Source organism: Protopterus annectens, chromosome 9.part0, assembly GCF_019279795.1.
Source record: "Protopterus annectens isolate FY-2018-M chromosome 9.part0, PAN1.0, whole genome shotgun sequence".
In the NCBI taxonomy this organism is placed as follows: Eukaryota; Metazoa; Chordata; order Ceratodontiformes; family Protopteridae; genus Protopterus; species Protopterus annectens.
Window position 1 is genome coordinate 284,107,209 of NC_056743.1, and position 23,628 is coordinate 284,130,836.

General features: G+C 38.3%; 1 protein-coding gene across 6 annotated transcripts in view; it reads right to left on the reverse strand.

The window, feature by feature from the left end:
* ABCC8 (ATP binding cassette subfamily C member 8) overlaps positions 1–23,628 on the reverse strand; it is a 2,552,355-nt gene that overhangs the window by 1,221,986 nt on the left and 1,306,741 nt on the right. For all 6 annotated transcript variants that reach the window (XM_044082872.1, XM_044082868.1, XM_044082869.1 and 3 more), the window contains one exon: positions 11,324–11,356. In XM_044082872.1, coding sequence (XP_043938807.1) covers positions 11,324–11,356 — 33 coding nt within the window. The remainder of the gene's footprint in view (positions 1–11,323; positions 11,357–23,628) is intronic.

Consider the following 23,628-nt stretch of genomic DNA (forward strand, 5'->3'; position numbering starts at 1 on the left):
ACACACACACACACACACACACACACACAGAGGTGTGTGTGTGTGTGTGTGTGTGTGTGTGTGTGTGTGTGTGTGTGTGTGTGTGTGTGTGTGTGTATACATATACTCATATATTAAACACAATCATGTCCAATTTATAGATTTGCATAGTTATGAAGAGTTATTAGTGGAGGAGTGCTGTGCACTGAGGGTTCTTAGTGCTTTGGATAACTGGTTATGATGTGTTTTCCTTATATGCAAGCTTGTGGGATATGCATGGATACCCCTCTCCTGTGCACTCAGGGTATGTGAAGCTTTCAGAATAACACCCCTACAACACCTTACTCATGACTGCTAACTCTAACCATGTCCCTGACTTTAACCTTACACATTACATTACAAAAAATCCTTTCACTAACAATATCACTAAATAAGACCATCACATGAGCTAGAAACATATGTACATTTACACAGAAGATCATCTATTCCTTCTCTAGCCATTACTACAACTCTAGGCAGCATACACTTTCACATAAGTACACATCTACCCCCTTCCTAGACCTTTCTCTAACCCTAACCAATATACACACTTGAACATAAACCTAAACGATAACACGTTCAGTATAACCTAATGTTTTGACATTCTACTTACCAACACAGCTCTCTACTGAATTATTAGTATTCAAAATGTAGAAGAGCAAATCTTAAACATCATACGTCTCCTTTAAAATGTCTTTTTTTTTCAGATAAAAGGGTATATTTTGGGAAATGTACATCTTGGACTTACTACATATAAGACTGCTTTTTTCAGATATTCATTCGCCATGTTTTGTATCTCACTATTTTGATCCTGACATTTCAGATGGTTACCAACTGTCAATTCCACTTTTCAATATTTAGAAGTTGCAGTTCAGCCTGTCATTAAATCATGATCCTTCTACTGACAGGCATCATTTTACTACTAGTCCTTAGAAAGGGAATTCAACCAATAAATTCAGTGAATCCTTCCAGACGGTAAAGTCTTTTTTGAATTTGTGTTTGAAATTCTAGAACACTACCTGTAAATATGCTCAGCATAATTCATAAACACGGGATCCGCGGTGGTGGTGCTGCGGTAGCATTGTCACCTCACAGTAAGACGCTGACCGGTTCGACTCTCAGCTAGAGCATCTTCTGCGTGGAGACATGCGTGAATGGGCGTACCTTCGTTGAAGGTTGTGCGTTAGGGCTGGCAACTCAGCACGTAAAAATCAACTGCCAATCATTATGCATTAGGGCTGGCAACTCAGCACGTAAAAATCAACTGCCAATCATTAGTGGACCGGAGTTCTGCTGTGGCGACCCCTAACCGGGAAAAGCCGAAAGACACAACAACATAATTCATAAACACGGTCCACTGAAGTCACTTATCAAATCTACATTATCATTTTAGTTCATGACAGCATATTAGTTGTTAAAGTTGCAGCATCACAGCATCAAAAAATATATAGCGTAACTACTTACTATTTTTATTGATTGTCTGACGTGCCACATGCATCTTATGCTTTCCTCTCATTACATACTATAATTATAAAAATCAAAATGCTTATTGAATATATGATGATAATACTCTGCTTTTCCGAGAGACAGATTTTCAAATGCTACTGATTCAAAAGATGCACCTTCTTTGGAGGCTGAATGCCCCTACAGGAAGTATTTCCCATTTTCCCAAGTTGCAATTACCATGCAGATGATAATGTTAAGAGAAGCAGTTTGTATCAGGCTTTGCATGCCCATATACAAATACCTTTGGAATTCTGTAGCAGATTTCATACGTTCACTCAAACATGGAATTTATGAAGCTCTTTTATCAGGGAACCACAATAAGTTCAAAATAATTATTTTCAGCCTAATGCCTAAATTATTTTCCTCTGATATGTTTTCACGTAATGTACTTTACAAGAAATAGAAATGCCTCCTGCAATTTCCTAAGCTAGCAGAAGTATTCATAAAAATCATGTATTTCCTCTGATGATTTATAAAAAAATGGTACTTTCTGGCTATCCACACATTTAACTTGAAATGACAATTCCATTAAGTACTATTAACAAGCTAGCAAGAATATATCAAATGAAACAGACTGCTAATGAGCAGTGAATAGTACCTGTAAAACTCTGGTCTACTGTTTCTCTAATCCCTCTATTATTCCCAATACCAGTCCTTTCATCTCCATGTTTGGTAGCAGTCAGTAGTAATTAATTATGACAAATCCTGAAATGGGAATCAGACTCCATTATATAATCAAATTGTGTAACACCACCCAATAAGAGCTAATGCTAGCAAATAATATACCCAAACACTGATGAGTAGTTGTTATTCACATACAAACATAACATACTGTCCACTGTATAAAGTCAAAACGGGCAATTCCATTTCCTTGCAGACGATACAGCTCTTCTGGTATTTGAATTGAGGTCCATTTTACACACCATAATTTTATGCATAGGCACACTATATACTTCCTTCATGATTATGTAACGTGATCATAGCAGAATATAAAAATGAAAGTCAGTATGGACAATCTGAACCCCTAAACTTGTTCTTCTGTACTTGCTTGATAAGCAATACAGACTTCGCCAACAGATTACTTTCACTAGCTCTCGTAACATTTTCCGAAGTTTGTTCTATATATAATTACTGAAGTTTATTGTAATTTTCACTGAATATTTCACTAATACCATCACCTTTCACACTAACTATCCTTTCAATGAAAAATATATTTTCATGTATGTCATCTGCTATATTCCCTGCATTTATTAGAGTGGGCTCATGTTTCCATGCATCTCTTTTTCTGAGCATATTATCTGCTTGGAAAATACTGATTCATATGGGGTTGCTGAAATGCCCTGTCATGAATCTTCTTCTTTGGCATGAGTCGAAATGTTAATTAAAATAAATATATATATATATATATATATATATATATATATATATATATATATATAATTAAAAATAGCAATCACTAGTAATAAAATGGTCATTGTATCATCAGAGGAGTATACTATTCATTTTCATTACTTGGAATATTTTACTTTGATGACAGTTGTCCATGTTCCAAACTGCATTTTTTATTCTTAATGTACAATTTCATGCAATGTTGTACAGTAAATAGTGTGCAGTTAGTTGCAAAATCAAAGTTAATACTAAGCATAATAAACATATGCTACCCTCAGCCCTGGTGCTGAGCACCTACTCCCTTGGTTTATATCACTCTGCAAGAACTTTCTTATCACACTACTTCTCACTTCTACATATTTATAATCTCTGCTTAATTCAAAATAAAATGCTATACATGGAAAACTGCTCTGGTTAAACCCCTTCCCAGCATCAGCCAGAAAATTCACCCCATCTCCATCCTCCCTAGATCTGGGAAAATACTTGAAAACCTAATCTACAACCAGCTGTCCACTAACATCCAACAGTATTACCTCTTTACTCTTAAACAGCAAGGATTCTGAGCTCTCCAGAGCACTATGTCAACACTACGGTTACTTACAGATAAGATCCTTCTTAACATGGAAAAAGGAAACCTTTCAGGAACTCTCTTTGTTAACCATACCAAAGCTTTTTATCTAAATGATCACTCTCTCCAAGAAACTGGGGTTAGTCTGGTTCCAACATTTCCAAACAAATAGATATTTCGTAGTCAGAACAGGCCTGTCCCTATCATCGTCAGCACTGCTTACCAGAGGAGTGCCCCAGGGATCCATACTCTCTCCACTTTTGTTTTCAGTATTTATTAATAAGCTACCCTCTGATCTCCCTAACCTTTCTATTACTCTTTATGCCAATGATGACCTGGTTATTCTTCAATCCAGTCCCTCACATTCAGCTATTCAAACCCAGTTTCAGTCTGAGCTCCACTCCCTTAATTCTTGGGTAAACAACCATAAGCTACTTATAAACCCTTCTAAAACAAGAAAGTATGATATATGGACCCTCACAAAAGCTGAAATAGACTCCTAAAAATCTCCACATTGCAGATCTCATTGGCTGCCCAATAGAAATAACCACATCATTTAACACTTATATTTATGGCTAGACCAGTCATTTTACTTCCAAAGTCACAAGTCCGGAGTGAATTTCCTATCTCCCATCCAATCATCAAGGTTCCTTTTGAAGAGGGCCAAAGAGGCCCTCTGCTTGACATGTAAGGGCAGTCTATTCCAAAGTCTGGGGTGTCTCTGTCTCGGTCAGTAACCTATCCCTCCAGCATGTTTTGTTCATTGTGATGACAAGGTTTAGATTCCTGGAGCGTGCGTCTCTCAGGGATTGGTATTTCTTTAAGTGTAGTATGTCCAACAGCTCTGGGTTTGACATGGCCTTGTATGTTAAGCAGAGATCGCCTCTGAGTAGACAATATGTGACATAGTATAGGTTGAGTTTTTTTAGATGGTCAGCATAGGGCATCTGCTTTAGGCCTGTAATTCTTTTAGTGAGGTATTTCTGCCCTCTTTTCAGTTGTTGCAGATGTCTTGAGAGGTACATACCAAACTGGGCATTGTATTCTATAATGGGTCTAATGAGGGATGAGTACAGTGGGACAATGACCTCCTTTTTTCTGGATGAAAAGCCCTTAGTGATGAGGTGTGCCATATAGAAGGATTTCCTGACTGTTGTGGCGATGTGGTTATCGAAGGTGAGACCACTGTCCACCTGTGTCCCTAAGTCTCTTTTCACACTTTCGGTGTTTAGTGTACTACCACCTATGTGGTAATTGACAGGTGCATGCTTTTTCCCCAAAGAGGATAACTATACATTTTTTGGCATTGAGCTTGAGCCCATGGCTCTGGCACCAAGCATCTGTTTCTGTAAGGCCCTTTTGTAGAATATGCACATCTTCTGGGGATTCAATAATGGCTCCCAGTTTTCAGTCATCTGAGAACTTTTTCAGCCAGAGTCCCTTAGTGTTGGCCTGTACTTCAGAGAAGTAGATGCCAAACAAGAGTGGTCCCAGTACTGAACTCTGAAGTACTCCACTTGTCATTTGTCTGGAGCTGGATTTGGAGTCGGCTACTTTTACAGTGTGGGTTCTGTCAGTAAGCCAGCTGGCAAACCATCGAGTGATGCAGGGATCAATGGCCAGCTTAGTAAGTTTATCTATGATTCCAGAGTGGGGGATGGTGCTGAAGGCCTTGGCGAGGTCCAGATAGGCTGTGTGGACAAGCTTACCCTTGTCCACGGCTCTGGAGACTGATTAGAAGTCAAGTCAGGTTCAGGAGACAAGATCGGCCCTTCATGAACCCAAACTGCATGGGGTCCAATGCTTGAAGGTTGCCAATGTCTTTGTTCATAAGTTCCATGATAATACGTTCCATGGCCTTGCAGATCAGGCTCATCAGACTGATGGGGTGGTAGTTTCTAGGATCCAAGGTGGATCCCCCCTTGTGGAGTGGGATAACTAGCTGTGCGCCACTCAGTGGGCACAAAGCCTGAGGTGAGACTATGATTAAAAATGACACTTAGGTGAGGTGCCAGTTAATTTTGTAGTTCATGTAATACATAGCCTGGGATGTTGCCTGGTCCCATGGAAGCTGTATTCTTAGCTTTGGAGAGTGCATTTTTTACCTGTGTGGCCGCTATTACCAGAATTTGGCAATCTTTCAGTATTGAGATGGGCCCTTTAGGGGGTGAAGTTTGCACTGAATCGATCTGCCAGGATATTGGCAATATCCTTGGGATCAGTATATTTAATGCCATTCTGTTGTAGCTCAGAGCAGATCTGAGCATTGCCATTTAGATTCTTGTGGTTGTCTTTGGAACCTTTGGCAATTTTATTTTCATAACTAACTTTGGAGGATTTTATGAGAGATCTCAGCTTCTTACTGAGGCTGGTAAGGGAGTTTTTTTTGCATCCTGGGATTTTCCTCTTTTCTGCAACAGTTTCTTCCTTTTGTTGTAAAGTTTGTTTATGGCAAAGGACCACCAGATTGGCTTCATTTTTTTGGAGGAGAGCGTATTGGTTCTATTGGGGATGGCACGATTCATGCATGAGTGGATGTGCTCATACAGTGCCTTAGTGTAGGATTCAGCTGTCGAACTTTCAGTTCCCGTCTGTATGGGTGTCGTGAAGTTTGTCACTTCTAACTTGAGTAACATGAAGATGGCTTTGGAGAAGTTTTTTATTGAGGTTTCCTTACTGGGGGTTGGGGGTGGAATGTGGATGTCAAGAGTGATTAGCTTATGGTCAGACCTGAGCAATGAGGGGGGGTGACTATAGGTGTAGAGCATCAATTTCCCATGTTGGTAATGACCAGGTCTAGGATACTGGCACCTCTGGTGGGACTAAGGATTAGTTGATCCAGGGCATTGGAATTTATGAATTCCAAGAACCGTTGGGCAAAGGTGTTGGTACATGAGTAGTTTTCCCAGTTAATGGCAGGGTAGTTGAAATCACCGAGAATTAGGGTGTTTGGTTGTATCTTAATATTTTCTAGTATGTTTATAAAGGTGTAGTGCGAATCTTGGGGGCATGATGGGAGATCTGTAGCAAGTTACAATTTGGATTGCAGTCTTACCTAGTGTTAGCTGGACGTGGAGAATTTCAGACGCATTGTGTTGGGCAACTCGCCTGATGTTGTGAATATCCTTGGTGAATATGGACACTCCTTCACCTTTAGTGTTTCAGTCCTGGTTTGGTGGCCAAAAAGTGTGGTAAGAGATGTATCCTGGTATTTCAGAGGTGCTCTCTGGAGCCTTGAACCAGGTCTCAGCTACTGCACAGATATCAATGTTCTCCATTTTTAGGAGTGCCTCGAGAGAGTCCATTTGAGGTTTAGACTTCTAGCATTGAGTAGCATTACCTTCAGATTTTGCATGCTTGTACCTGTTACGGTGATGGTTTTGTCCTTTGAACTTTGCCTAAAAAAGGCAATATAGGGGTGGCAAGAGCCTTAGCCAGTAACCTGAATCTCAGGGGCAACAGGTGCAGAACATCTCTGGCAAAGCATCGTGGTCTGTCAATCATGTCGTCCCAGGCAGACAGATACTGGATCCCCTTTGAATGACACCAGAAGCTTAGCCAATTGTTGAAGTCAATCATTTTGTCCTTAAACTGTGGTATCATTCTGGGCGAAGGCAGGATGCTACTCAGGGCTAGGGTCATACCTGCCTGAGCCACATGATCCGAGACCTCTTCCATGTCTCTTTTCATGTAGTCCAGGGAGGTACTTCTCAAGTCATTCACTCCAACATGGACAACGACAGGGTCATATTTGTACTTGTTGTGGAGTGACTTGAGTGCATGCATTATGCAGAGGATCCTGGCACCCGACAGGCAGCTGACTGTAATTTTCTCCTTGTTCAGCCTGGCGAGTGGGACATCAGTGTGCCTGACTATAGAGTCACCTATGACTAAAGGGTTGGTGCATGAACATACATTAACCTCAATATAGCATGAAGATAAGTAAAATGGGTCTATGTTTAGACATCGAATAAGAAAAGCATCGAACCTCTCTTCAACAAATTTAAAATTTGAACGTTAACTTCAGCAAATGTTCAATGATCAAATATTTTACCCAAGGAAAAGAGACAGTGGACCAACATTCATAGCAAAACACACTTCGCAGTATATCAAACCCACCCAGGTGCGGGGCTGCACCACCCACACCCCCTACTTCTATATACCAACTCTGAGCTCACACTACAGTGGAAAAAGGGAAAATTTCTAAATGCTGGCCAACCAACTCTGTTCCCTGGGTAAATTATTCGATGACTGAATGTTCGCTGAAGTTAATGCTTGATGTTTTACGTTTGATGAAGAGAGGTTTGATGAATTTCTCATTCAATGACTGAACATAGACCCCAGTAAAATAATATGAACATTCACTACTCACAGTATAATAACATGAACATACACTAGTCTGTATATAATAATATGCACATACACTACTCTCAGTATAATAAACTGAACATATGCTACCCACAGTATAATATGAACATACGTTACCTTCATTATAATAACATGAACATACACCACCCTCATTATAATAATATGAACGTTAACCTCATCATAACATGAACATACACCACCCTCAGTATGATAATATGAACATGTTACCCTCATTATAATAACATGAACATATGCTACCCTCAGTATAATATAATATGAACATACGCTACTCTCAGTATAATATGAACATACGCTACCCTCAGTATTATATGAACAAATGCTACCCTCAATAGAATAATATGAACATATGATACTCTCATAATAACATGACCATATGCTACCCTCATTATAATATGAAGATATACCACTCTCAATATAATAATATGAAGATATACTACTCTCAGTATAATAATATGAAGATATACTACTCTCAGTATAATAATATGAACATACGCTAACCTCATTATAACAATATGAACATACGCTACCCTCAGTATAATAACATGAACACATGCTGCCCTCAGTATATTAACATGAAGACATACTATCATCAGTATAATAATATGAACATACGCTACCCTCAGTATAACAACATGAACATACACTACCCATAGTATAACATGAATATATACTACCATCAGTATAATAATATGAATACATGCTACCCTCAGTATAATAGCATGAATATATGCTACCCTCGACATGGGAGTGTCAAAGGAATCAGTCCTCTTACTGCTGCTCACTGTTTATCAGTACTCATCCAGGAAACCTCCCACTTCTTACTATTATACTATATGCAGGTGTCATAGTCTTCAAAAGCTTGGGCACTAAACTTCAATCCATCAAGCCAAACCCTTAAGGTGACTTTAAACACCGTTCCAGCTTACTCTAAAAGAAAGTTATTCTGAGCACTAAAAAAGCATGCTCTACACCTCAAAATGCAGAGTAACCTTCTACCCATGGGAATGGATGATTCATTGCAACCCTCAAGAAACCTGAGATTGCATGTAATTTCTGAATGGCAGTTAGGTGTCTATGGGATTGCTCCACAGGTCTCCAGCAAAAGATGAGAACAGAAAGATATATGGAATATCTCTAAAATTGCAATTTACTTTCATTCATTTAAGTAAATTTAAAAATGCCAACTATCTCCAAATGACACTTTAGCACACTTTTCTTCACGTTACAGACTACAATAATGCTGTCATTAAATACTCTTAATATTCATAATCTTAGTGCAAGGATTTCAGTGCAGTTAGCATTGTCACCTGACAGCAAGAGGTTCTCCAGTTCGATCCTCGGCTGGGGTGCCTTCTGTGGGGAGTCTGCAGGTCCTCCCTGTGGTTGCATGGGTTTCCTCCGGGTGCTCCAGTTTCCTCCCACATCCCAAAGACATGCTGTAGGTGGACTGGACACACTAAATTGGCCCTAGGCATGAGTGCATGTGTGTGCCTTCTGTGGAAGGTTGGGAGCCGGGCTGGCAACTCAACACCATAAAACTCTACTGCCAATCATGAGCAGATAGGTGATCTGCTGTGGCGACCCCTGACCGGGAAAAGCTGAAATAAGAAGAAGTGCAAGGATTTCAGTATTCCAGTTTTGTCAAGGATAAAATTCAAGAATAAACATTGAATAATAAGTCAAAAAACTTGTGCCAAGTCTAAAATGAAGAATGCTAAATGATTTAAATTATTCTCTATCTGTAGGCCACATTAAGCACAACTTTAGCCATATTAATAGAAATAGAGACAAATAATGGACATGTCTTAGTTTCTTTAGTGATTTTCAGTCTGGCTTTTTCAGAAATTCACAAAATCATTTTAGTTTGCTAATTCTTTAAGAAAAAGCTGCTTAGCATGAAATTACTACATGTTACTTGCCTACTTAAAGAGAAATGATGTCATAACGCAGGTCAATAGTCTTAAAAATGGGTAAATTGTCTGACTTAATGTCACAAAAGCATGCAAAGGTTGAGATTCTACTCAAAGAAGGTGTTTCTGGATCAGAAATTGTTAAGAAGTTTGGAGTTAGTCAGCTGAGTTTAGGAGAAACTGAATACCGGTGATGTGTTGTCACCCAGACATTCTGGCAGATATGGTTGCAGAAGGTCCACAGCTCCTTGGGATGATTTGTATCTATCAGAGAATGCCATAAGAATTGCAAGGCACTCAGTAGACAACTGCAGGGGATGATAGACAACAGGGTGTTACAGTGAGTTTTAGAATTGTTTGACAGAGACTTCTGGACGCTGGACTTCGAGCTTGCAGACCTCTGAAGAAGCAGAAATTGTCCAACCAAATGAAGGTAAAAAGACTGTGTTGGGTGGAACAGCTTTAAAATTGGTCAGAAGAAGACTGGGAATGGGCTGTTTTCAGTGAAGAGAGTATAATACAGTGTTCATATCAGGAAGTACAACATGTCAGACGACAATCTGCAGAGTAGATGAAGGGGAATTGTATCATTCAGCACATCAAGCACCCCACTCAAGTGATGGTGTGGAGCATTATGAATGTCTTTGGAACAGGTTGGCTCTACATTGTTCAGGGAAACATGAAACAGGAACAGTGTGCAGAAGTGTACTACAGCAAGAAAGGATTTTCTGGGACAGGGGACTTCATCTTCATGCAGGATGGTGCCCCATGTCACAAAAGTCAACAAGTGACAAGTATCCTTGAGGTCCATGGTATTGAAGTGTTACCATGGCCAGGTAACAGCCCAGATATGAACCCAATATTGAACTCATGGGCTATTCTAAAGTCAGAGATGAAGAAAAAGACCATAACAAACAAGCAGCAACTGACTGAAGAACTCATTTCAGGTTTGGGAATGCAATGCTTCTATGACTGAACATTGCTGTAAGCTTGATCATTCTATGCCTCAACAAGTTAAATCCTTGTTAACAGCCAAAGGGTCATTCACAAAATATTAGAACACTGTATTAGGACATTTTCTCATAAACATGAAATATATTTTGTCATTTCATATACTCGTATTGGGTTATTTGGCGAAACAACAATAAAAACAAAAATAAAAAACAATAAAAACACAGATTTCTATTAATCTGGCCAATACTGTATATGTTTACTTATCTTAGTACTCATCCAAAACAGCAATATCTGAATTATTACAAAACAGTAAGGCACTATTCTAATAGTCAGACTCAAACTCCATACGTAAAAACTTTTGGTTAATTGTAAACAGTGTCATTTTGGTACTCATTTTTGCAGGCTTCCATTTTTTTAAATTTTATACTTCTTTAATAATTAATGAACTCTTTTCAGCAATCTGTAGTCATAGAAAAACTGGAGAAACAGGGATGTGCTCATAAGAGGCACATTATAAAACTACAAAAACTAAGATCTATCAAGTGCTTAGTTAGTTTATACAAGGAAAATGGAAAAAGTAATGTATTACCTGAGATCTTCTCCTAGTTCAGTGTCAGACATGCTGTAAAACCACAAAGAAAACACAGTTAAAATGTTTACATAAGACAAGCTGACAACAAAGTATCTTGTTAGATTGCTTAATGTGCATTCTGGTATAACTAGATGAGAACTATAGCAACTGCTCAGTTACACCATTTCTATGTCTTTTCTAGAATGGCAAAAAAGAGATAAAGTATTGCTAAGAAGAGAGACATTGTTGCTCACACAGCAGTTTATATACATAAAAGCTCAATCAATATCTGCCAGCTACCTTGCATCTACTCTAAATTAATAAGCTCTTACAGTATATAGCAATCACAGAACTAACAAAAAATGCTTTTACTTCAGAGCCGAGATGAGATTAACAGCTTCAGAAAGAGCTAGACATTATATGCTTGACATGTTAGAAATAAATAATGGGCCAGGTTCAATTAAGCCTACACAAAGTGTACACAATATGTACTGAAGAACATTCCTATCACATTTTTTGTTTTCTAGTCATTCGGAAAGACTACACTAAGTGTACATGTAGTCTACACCTTGTGGTAAACCTTAAGAACTTCTGTCAATATTTAAAGCTGCAAGAATATCAGTAGGAAAACTAAAATTAGAAGGAAGAACCTGTGAGTTAATGTCTATGTTGTCTGTTCACTCAGAACAATCTACACTTAGTGTAGGTGTTACTGAATCCCAGGGAATTTCTTCAGTCTTATACAGTAAATTCTGTGCAGCTTGTTAGTGACTGCTTTTCATTACATATCCATGCAGTTTTAGTGTTAATCACAGTTAAAGAAGTTATTGTGTAGACTGACACAGAGAACTGTGAATATGGAACCACTATGTGTAGCATATGGCTAGGAATAGAAAAGGGATTAACTTCTATCTCTATTTAACGGGAATGTCATACATAAAAGACATGGATATGGAAGGTTGATGACATAATTGTTTCCAGAATGAAGAGAGAAAGAAAAGATCCTGATAAGACCTATATTAGAAGTCCTTTGACTTATAAATATATTTCCAAATTCACTGAAGGAAGAAAATAAGAGTTCATAGATTCAGTCTCTGTGTCTGGTCGATACTGTGTGTAGTGGGTGAAGCATGTGTGTTCCTGCCAACCTGTTTGTGCTGTTTGCATTAGTAATTGAGAGCCTTGCCTCCAGTGGCTTTGTGTAACTACATCTCTCACATACAATATCAGTTTAATTTAGAATTAGATGGTTTTCAATAAGAATGAAACAATAACTACTTTGCATGAGGATGGCCAAATCTACCAAGTTAGCTAGAGAGATAGTAATTAAATACAAGTCTGTGATTACAGATCCTTAATTTTTTTTCACTCGAGGATAGTACAAGAGCAGTTACTGGCTGGTAATGAGGTTATTACATGTACTTGTACATCTGTCCTCCTCATTTCAAAAGCCAGTTGCTCTTTGTGCAGGTAGGTACTGACGATATTTCTGTGATAGTCATTTATAGGGAAAATTTTAATTCAAACTTGTTGTGACTGTAGAGCCTAGTATAAGATGGCGCTATGTGATGAGCAATATCTCAAAAACATACTGACTTTATAGCAGCACAGAAAACTCCAAGATAAACAAAATGTCCCTCTAGCCAATGACCAAATCATACTAAAGACAGACCAAAGTGATTCCAAGCTCCAAGATAGCTCAGGCTATATCCCACAGCCACTGGAATGCAGACCTAATACCTCTTTATGTAGAATCTCATTACTAGGGCCAAAAGTGCAGTAATGTAACAACTGAGTACCAGCAACAAATACAAAGTAGCAAACTACACAGTAACAGCCTGGAAGGCTTATCAAACATGCATATCTCAGCAATCGGCACTATATTATTTAATAAAAAATTATTTTAAGTGCAAAAGTCAGCAAATAATCATTTTGGAGTTTCTCTCTACTCCAGTCACATCAGCAGGGCTTGGAACTGAACCCCCCAACTCATCCTAACCACTGTCAGTCCCCTACAGTTGAAAATACTCCTCAAATCTTACCTAATTCCTAGCTTTGCTCTTGCCTAACCCGTGGCTGACTACCATCTCTCCATCGTTACTGAATTCTCATGCATACCTTCACTACCTTATCAGTAGATCTCTGTACTCTCTGCCAGATATTATTCTAACACATCTCACCTCCAATCTCATTCTACACACATTCTCCGATTTTCTGTCTCACAACTTAGTCATCCTTAACTTCCTCCTAGTTTCTGAACTCCTCATCTACACCTTAGACAGGGATTATTGTTGACAATAAATATTTATATCTACCACAATAATGGAAATCAAATTTCTATCCCTCCAAGCAAATCCTGCATTATCAATTGTTTGTAAATGCTTTACTAGTTGCTTAAAAATGCTCTTACTAGCATTATGTACTCTAAATTACTCACTATGAATAACTTGTGCTCCTTTGTACATATTATTTCTGTACAAGCATATATTGTATGTATTGTTATGTTCTTATCTGAAACTGTTGGGGCTTTTCCCTCAGGCCTTTGCTGAAAAAGGGCATGTGCTCAGTCGGACTATCATGGTAAACAAACATTAAATAAATAAGTAAATAAACAAATAATGATAATCAAGCAAAACTACAGCAATAACAGTCCAAAACAGTAATATATATATATATATATATATATATATATATATATATATATATATATATATATATATATATATATATTGCCAAGGATGGTATAGGCTTAATTCAGGCCTCTCTCAAAGTGTGGCAAGGACACCAAGCAGATGGGAAGTCTGTGAAAATAAGTTCAGAGTGGCGCACATATGCCAACTTTACAGTAATACAGAAAAATCCTAAAACAAACATATGTAAGAAACCATAAACCTGCTTTGTTTTAAATATATGTGTTCTCAGGGAAGACAACGCAATGTTTTGTATACAATAAGGAAGTAGATATACAAATGCAACAAAGCTTAAGAAATGTTTGTATGTATGGATTCACTTATTTAACTGGTTTCATTACCAGCTCCCTATAGTCTCCAGGCTCCTTCCACTGCCAGCTCCTTACAGTCTCCATTCCTCTCACCCTGTCAGCTCCCTAAAGTCTCCAGGCTCCTTCCACTGTCAGCTCCATACAGTTTCCATTCACATTCACCTGCCAGCTCCCTACAGTCTCCAGGCTTCTCCCACTGCCAGCTTCCGACAGTCTCCAGGCTCCTCCCACTGCCAGCTCCCTACAGTCTTCTCTTCTGCATGCCCTCCACTGGGAGAGATTTCAGTCTGGGATACCCCTGAAAATGGAGGTCTCCTACTCCATTTTCAGGGGTGCTAAGCTATCCAGGCATTGCAGAGAGGGATGGGCAAGGTAAGGAGTCATCATACTGCTGCTTGTGGTAAGTTTTTTTTCCCCTTAGTCCTGCCTCCACCCTCAGTGCGTTCAGTGACATTACACTTTAGCGGATTGGATGCTCTATCAAGCGAAGCTTGAGCATGTGTCTGCCCTGGGACAGTAAAACAAATAGGATTTTTCAGATTTCCCTGCATACCTAGCCCTGTGATTTGCTTTGAGCCCATGCATTCATCAGGATACAATAAGAGATCTACCCAGCATGTTCCCTCCCACAAATAAGTCATGTCCATACATCCCTGCCTGCACCACCAGGTCTCCAAATCATTGATTAGACTTAGGAGACCTAGGCTGTAGTGAGGGCTTTATCCCTCTCTGCCACTGACAAAGGTTATAGCTTAATTAATTTAATAATGAAGTAATGTAGTGCAAGTAAACACCACTGTTTTTGTTACTTTATTAGCTGTATGTTTCAAAATATAGTTGAATTTCTAATGCTGAACTAGACTCCTGTAATTGGGTTGCCACACCTTTTTCTCCAACCATTGTCCCACCATTTCAATTAGGAGATGTGCACTGCTTCTCTATTAAAGTTAATGATCATGCTAGCAACAATCTTGAAGAAATTGTAAACAATATACTAAATAAAAAAAAGGAAATGTATAAACATGCTGCATATGTTAAAAATAGTCCTGATATTGTTTTAGCAGCTAGTTTGCTTGTTAAAACTATTTCACTTATTTAAGCAAGGAGGTCAAAAACTTCTATTTAGGAACTGAGGGCAGGAAGACAAATATAAATGTTTCTCCACTACAACATGCAATGTGCACTTCATAGTTTTGCTAAATCTAGGTTTAAGTCATATCTACAATATTATATATAATAAAAACAAAAAGAAGATACTATTTTAACACAAATAAAGTTTAATTGGAAGGCAGATCCATTGTCTGACTTTTATAAAAAAGGAACACTCAGACTTTTTTCTGTACTTCTTCTAAGATGCATCATGAAAATTATTCTTTTGATTAATCTAAATGCCTGCACATTTCACATCACACAGCATACCAGTCAGAACAAACAAAAGATTATTCTGGTACAATAACTTAAATGCAAACAGAAAATCCAAGTGAAACAGTAAACATTTTGGGAAATACACTCCAGAACTATGTTAGCTCTCAGTCAAAATAACTGAGAAGTACTCAACAAAGCTGAATTTTCTGACAGAAATCCCATTTTCCAGATTTTTTCCTGACAGAGTGCTTAATTTTTCTTGACTGTCTGGCTAAGCCATCTACAAGAACTGTTTGCAATTAAGTGTGTGTGTGTGTGTGTGTGTGTGTGTGTGCATACATGCACATAAATGTGCGCATGCAAATGATTGTGTCTGTGGACGGTATAGCTGTCACTTCAGTCAGAAAGCCCAATAGGCTGCTTGTTATAAGAAATGTATCCATACCAAAATCGTCTTGTTATAAGATGTTGCCAAATGTTTAATAATATAAACAGTGTGCACATCATTTGTAGTTCACATCTTAGATTGCATTTTTATCATTAAAAAATGGGGTCTAGTATAATATACATTTTAAAAATGTTTATAATGTTTAAGCAAATTTGATTATCATATCCCACACGCATGCACACACACACAGATACTGTAGCTCAGGTTTGGCTGTTACCCACTAAGGCATATTCATTCCCTTTATAGTGTAAATTCTAGGAAGAAGAATAAAAGACAGCATTAAACTGGGGGACACTGCATTTTAGGATTACATAATATGAAACAAACTTAAGAAAGTGACCAAGTTGTCTGAAAATACAAGATTTAATATAAATTTATAACACATAATATTCCTGGAATTTAGATGGTCTTGTTGACCAAGGTGATTAGACCAAATGTTGCACTTTATGGATTTATATTAAATTTTATATTTTTAGACTATTTGATTTTTTTTATGATTACAGTCTGCTAAACAGCTTTGCTCACTCTACACATGATGTAATGATGTCACTGTGAAAGTCATGCATCTTCTTCTGCATTTAGTCCCTACTGTAAATGCCTGATAATACCTTTGTGTACTGTTTGTCTTCTGCATAGTTACTTGGTTCTGTCTGGGGCTAGCTGTAAGTAGAAATATTGACCATTCTGTAGAACAGACACCATTATTTGGACATTTATCCTGGCTGGCTTTCCATGACTCTGTGTTGTAAACTTACAAGTATCATCTAGTGGTTTCCAGGAAGCCTTCCATTGCCTCTTCAGTGTGAAACTTGTTTAGTTATCTCTGTTTACAGGACCCATTATCTCAGTGGTTCCTGACTCTACTTCCTTCTTTGACTGCATCTGAGTGAATAAGATATGTTTAGTAATGTCAGACATTTCAGTACAGTGTTATGTGAATTATTAAAGCTTGTCACGGCTTAAATTTCTTGTTAAGCTTGAACTTGCATGCTTTAGATTAATTCAAGGTATTTCGTGTCACTGATATATTATTATTCACTTGGATACAAAGATATTATCAGGCATTTACAATAGGGGCTAAATGTAGAAGGAGAAGCATTTTCAAATCTAGGTGCTTAGGGTTTCCTTCTCTCTTCCCCCCTTGGCTGACCTGGTGTGACTCAGTTTGAACTTCATATTTACCTACACTAACATACTGCAGCTCCTGCATAATGATGTTTACAGGATTGCAATTGGCCACCACAACAAAAACTGGTTCTCCCAGCAATTAATCATAGTAGGTTACACATATAAAAAGCATTTGTTAAGCTTTCCCTTACAGTGCTGTGCAAGTAAGCAAGTCACCATTTTGGTCAGCCATAGGGCTCTTTTTTACTTGAGTGTTTGCTTCCTTCCCCTGTAACTAAAGTACACGACTCTTACATTTGTCTCTCTGACCCTAATTTTTACAGGTATACCTTGTACCTTTCTGGCTTTCTAACACTCAGACATAGATTCCTGTTGAAAGTTTTACTTACTTGTCTGATGTTTGAACAAGTAACCCTTGTAAAAATCCTCAAAACTGTATACTGTTGGTCTGTCTTTCCTGCTAAACATAAGTAAAACTAAAGTGCTGCGTGCAAGTAACATGAAAGTGCTGAGTGCAGAGTTTAGGCCCTTACATTCAACTTTCCTCTGGTGTGGTGTCGTGAGTCAATCAAGGTATTCCTCTAACCAGTCCTGCTGCCTTCTCTTTTCCGCAACCTCCCTCTTTCCTCATACAGGTTAAAGTGCTACAACTTAGTACATGGCATCATTTTCAAATCTAGGTGCTTAGAATTTCCCTCTCTCTTCCCCCCTTGGCTGACCTGGTGTGACTCAGTGTAAGTTTCTTCATTGTATGGATTTTTTACTGTTTTTTTTTGTGTGTAACTGAATGACCTGATGCTAATTTCTGATTCTGCACAGACTGCTCTAATTTTGTTGCAGAAGCTCTATACATAGCTAGTGACTTTACTGAATTTCTGTGGTAATATTTGTGTTTAAACTGAACCTGTAGCTAGGGAAAGTGTATAATGAGAGCTACTACTTGCTGCATATGTTTTTAATGTTTAAATTGCACACACACATATTGAAGAAGTGCTTTTATGACCTGAATAACTTGTGCTAGCTTTACCTGAATTGCTTTTACTGACAATTTTACAGTTGTACAATTGTGAACGATTGATTTAGTTTTACTGGTATATCATTAAAATCTGGCATTTGTTATTTACTGCATTGCTCTGTTGCTAAGGTTTATTAGCTATAAATCCTAATCAATTCTGAAGTGTGCTACTTTACCCCCCCCCCCCCAAAAAAAAAACCCTTTCTGCATGTTTCTTCATTGTATGGATTTTTTTACTGTTTTTTGTGTATAACTGAATGACCTGATGCTCCCACCTAAAGCTCTGAAAATTATACTCTAAACTCATAACCAACAGCTAGCAAATACCCTGCAAGAGTATAAAACACAGTTTAAAACATAGTGTATAACTTAGTGTAAAATATAGTTTAAAAATACAGTTTAAAAACACAGCCATTAATTTAATACTAAATCCATACCATACGGCTCCAGGAAGCCTAAGAAAACACTGGTAGTCAGTGTTAACCCTGCATCGCTTGCCCTCACTCCATGCCCCCTCCCTGCCCCCAATTTCCACCTTCCCCCAGTACCACTAAATTTATAGTTACTCACCCACACCCCCTGTTATAACATCCTATCAGCTTTCACCTAACATACTTTCTCCACCCACTCTATTAACTCTAAATTTACCATCAGATCATCTGCTGTTGTGCCATACAAACAACTGATCCTAACTACTATAATCCTCTTCTCATATTACTATACTCTTCTTTACTACCCATTCTGCTGGCCACTTATTTACTCACCTTGTATGAAAACCAGTTTCTCATTGGTTATCAGTACCCAAAAGGCCATGCTATCACCCCAGCTGTAAAGCATCCCACCTTCAGCCATGGTAATAACAATGGGTCCAACTCAACATCTTGTTCACTCTTTCAGCATACCAACCCCTGGCACATATTAGCCTTAGATCTAGATAATACTACAAACATATGAACAAACTCCTGAAGCTTATCACTAAGCACAAACCTAGCCTAATACTCGGTGGTGATATTCACCCCAACCCTGGCCCATCCACTTCTGATATATACACCCTCTTTACTTGTAACCTAAGCTATACAACTATAATCAATAGACCAACTAACTCTCTCCTTACCTGTCATCTCAATATTAGAAGCATTCATAACAAGGTACATGAACTGCATGCACTCCTGGCTGTCCACTCCCCTGAGATTCTCTATCTGAAACCTGGATAAAACCTAACACTACCAACAATGAAGTGTTACCACCTGGGTACAACATATATAGTCTGGATCGTGTTTCTAGGAAGGGGAGTGGGGTAGCTATACTCTACAAATCTAAGTTGAATGTGACCATAGATGTTACTCAACCAGCTCAGATTAATAACTCCAAAATTCTTGCCACTAGATTGCAACTTAACAAAAGTAAATGCATCAACATCATCTGCATGTATATTCCTCCAGGTAACAATATAGCCACACTTGAAGATATCCTACACTGGCTATCATGTCATTACCCCAAAGAAATCCTACTACTTGGAGAGTTTAACATAGACTGGGGCACCTGTTCCTCAGAATCCCCATCTACCCTATTAACCTGCTTGCATTTACACAAATCATAACCACCCCTACCAGGCTAGGTAAACCCAACCAAAAAGAAAGCATACTCGACCGGGTACTCGTAAACAGTAACCCCCAACTGTACACCACTGATACCCTCCCCGATCACCTAAGCAACCACCTTCTCACTTATATAGTTAAGCATAAAGCCATTAATCCCCAACAATGCTCACTCAGAAAAGTCAGAAACAAAAAAAGACTTTGACCCTGCCAAATTCCAACAGGAACTTAACTCCTGTAACTGGTCTATTCTAAAACACCTCCCCTTAGAGGAGGCAGTTGCATATTTTAACAACAAATTTCTTGAAATCCTTGATTTGCATGCACCTGCCTATTCAAAGAGAAAAAAAGCAAAAACTGCACCATGGCTTTCTAAAGAGTCTAGACTAAAAACTCCTAGTAGAAACAAATGTTGGGCTCTATGGCACTCTACTAAAGACCCCCCAAGATCATGCTAAATACAGGAAAGCTAGGAATGAAACTAAAAAATCAATTTTACAAGACAAAAAAATTACTGTTGTAATTTACAAACAGCAAACCAGAACAATCCTCAGAAGTTCTGGGCAGGTCTGAATAATTTACTTCATCCTGGAAAAAGTTCTGCCCCTATCCTCACTACCACCATTGATAAACTCCCTGAAGATGTTTCAGATAGTTTTAACCATTTCTTTATTGAGACAATTCAAGCCCTAGCTAGCCAATTACCTCCTAGCTCCCCTGGCCCTGATAGTACCATACCTATGAACCTACTCTTGTTCAACTTCCAACCAGTGTCCACGTCACTTATTCGTACCTTGATCAAAAAAATTAAAACCCACCACACTCACCGGTGATCAACTCCCCACAGAGTACCTTCAAAAATCAGCTGATGCAATTGCCTACCCAGTATCAATACTAATTAATCGTACCATAGCAGAGGCTAAAATTCCCACCATTTGGAAAACATCCTACATAATCCCACTAGATAAAGGAGGCTCCTCCACTGAATTCTCCAATTATAGACTAATAGCTATACTTTCTCCACTTGCAAAGATTATGGAAAAATGTATACACAAACTCATGCACCACCTAATCCAGAATCACCTTATGGTAGATACCCAACATGGCTTCCGTCCACAGCACATCACTACTTCAGCCCTACTAGCTTTTACCAATACCATAAACAATAACCGTAACAATAATCACATATCCTCAGCCCTCTTCTTGGATCTTTCCAAAGCACATGACATGGTTGACCATCAACTTCTGATTCACACCCTGCAAACTTTCTGTCTAGATTCTAAAGCCTTTCAAAGGTTTAAATCCTACCTAAATGGGAGACAGCAGGCTGTACTTTGGCAGAACAAACTCCTACTACCTAACACCCTTGGCGTACCACAAGGCTCCATACTAGGGCCCCTACTGTTTTCCATCTTTATTAACAACCTGTATACTGTCATTCCAAATGTCAGCTGTATCCAATATGCTGACAACTCCACCCTGATTTGCTCAGCTACATCTCCTACAGATTTATGGTCTGCTACCCAGTCCACCTTTAATACTATAGAAAACTGGCTCTCTGAACATCGATTGATACTAAATCCCAAAAAAACTAAAATGTTGTTATTCTCACCAACATAAACGTCTGTTGGTTTTACCTTTACCATAAATGCAAATGATGGCACAATAATCTCCCCCGACCCCTCTACAGAACTATTAGGTGTCATTATTGATAATAACCTAAAATTCGACCTACATGTAAACCAATCGATCAAAACCATCAATAAAAAAATAGGGTCACTTTAAAGAATAAAAGCCTTCCTCACCCCTCCAGCTAAAATTGCCATAGCTCGCTCTCACCTACTTTCAGCACTTCTATATGCATCCCCCCTACTCTCTAATCTAAACAAGACTGTACTTAATAAACTCTCAACCTGTTATAATCACATTGCCAGGTTTGCCACTGGCCTGACTTTTAGGACACACCACTGCATCAATCTCAACCAGCTTGGGTGGCTTGAACTACCCAGTCTAATCCAATATAGCCTACTGATTATGGCTAATAAAATCCTTTATAATCCAGATAATACTCCGGCACTTAAAAATCTTATTACCCCCTATAACGATCCACGACTGCTTCGATCCCTGAACAGACTACTAATTCAGACAATCAAAATTAACAATGCAGCCGGTGATTCCATCTTTGCAAACTCTGCAGACAGAGCCTGGAATTCACTTCCAGCTGATATTACTTTGCTCTCCTCCCTAGGCCAATTTAAAACTAGACTCAAACAACAACTGGCACTAAACTGGCTTTGCCACTGCAACAAGCCTGACTTAACTCTCATCATGAATGTGAAAAATCTATTAATCAGATTAATGTTGAACTTACCCCTGACTGTCACCAGGGAGTAACTCTAACCTGTTGAACTTGTCTATTCATGTTTGTTTATCTATTCTTTGTCTATACCATATTTGTAATGTGTTTCATTGCTTTTATTGTATCTGCTTACCTTGGAGCTTTTCTCCCCGGGCCTCCGCTAAAAATGGACGTGAATCCAGTCGAACTATCCCAGTCAACAAATGTAAAATAAATAAATAAATAAATAAAAATACACTGTAACTGCTGAAGTGCTTTTCAAGTCAGAAGGCAGCTTACTGTTCCTACTTGGACATCTGGACATATATACAGCCCCTGTAGCCTGTACTAGTATAAACAATATGAATCAGTTACTATCAAGCTCCTTGAAGACCTTGGACCTGCACTTTGCTATTGTGTCATCGATAAACTGCAGCAAAATGCAATGTGCTTCTGTTAGTATTTTCAGTGCTTTGAAAATAGATTATAATTTCATTATTTTATATTTGTCATGAACACCCTGCTCAATTTAATTCCTTTATCAACTTTAACTTTCTTTTTTTAACAACGTGGAAAGCCTCTTCTTACTCATATTACTTGCAATTATGTTGTGTCTTTCGGCTTATCCTGGTTAGGGGTCGCCACAGTGGAACTCCGGTCCACTAATGTTTGGTAGCGGATTTTTACATGCCGAGTTACCAGCCCTGACGCACAACCTTCAACAAAGGTACGCCTATTCATGCATGCCTCCACACAGAAGACGCTCTAGCTGAGAATCGAACGCGACAACGTCTTGCTGTGAGGCGACAATGCTACCGCAGCACCACTACCGCAGGAATCACATAAGGGTATGATAAGACTTTTTTCATACTGTTAAACCTTACAAATGCTTAAAGAAATTTGAATAGCATATTTTGGCAATATAACATATTTTGTTAATCCCTTTACAACAAATTTATCTGCATACATACTTCATTACCTACTCAGCTTCTACTGTGTTGCTGATCACTGTTTTGCTCTGCATTTCACAATTTTATGGACAAAGTAATCTGATTTTATACTTGCAACTGCAGTGATTTGATGCTCATTTGATTAAATGCCTTGATCTGGCATGTTTTTGGAACTGTAAAAGAAAAGTCCCCTGAAATATTAACTACATTATTTCATATCTTAAAATGAACTTGATTGATTGGAGTAGTTAAAATACAGGTGTTTATTATTATTATTTTTATTAAAAGTGCCCCAATGAACCTTCTGATTTGATTTCAAACTCAAATTTGGCATTTAGATTTTTTAATTATATGTGACTTATGTAGTTATTGATTTCCTTGAACTTGCTGTTCAGCCTACCCTCCCATTCCTCACAATTTTACTTCCCTCACCTCTCAATGATTGCCTTTTCTAACTTCTGAATTGGATTTCGTGCTAAC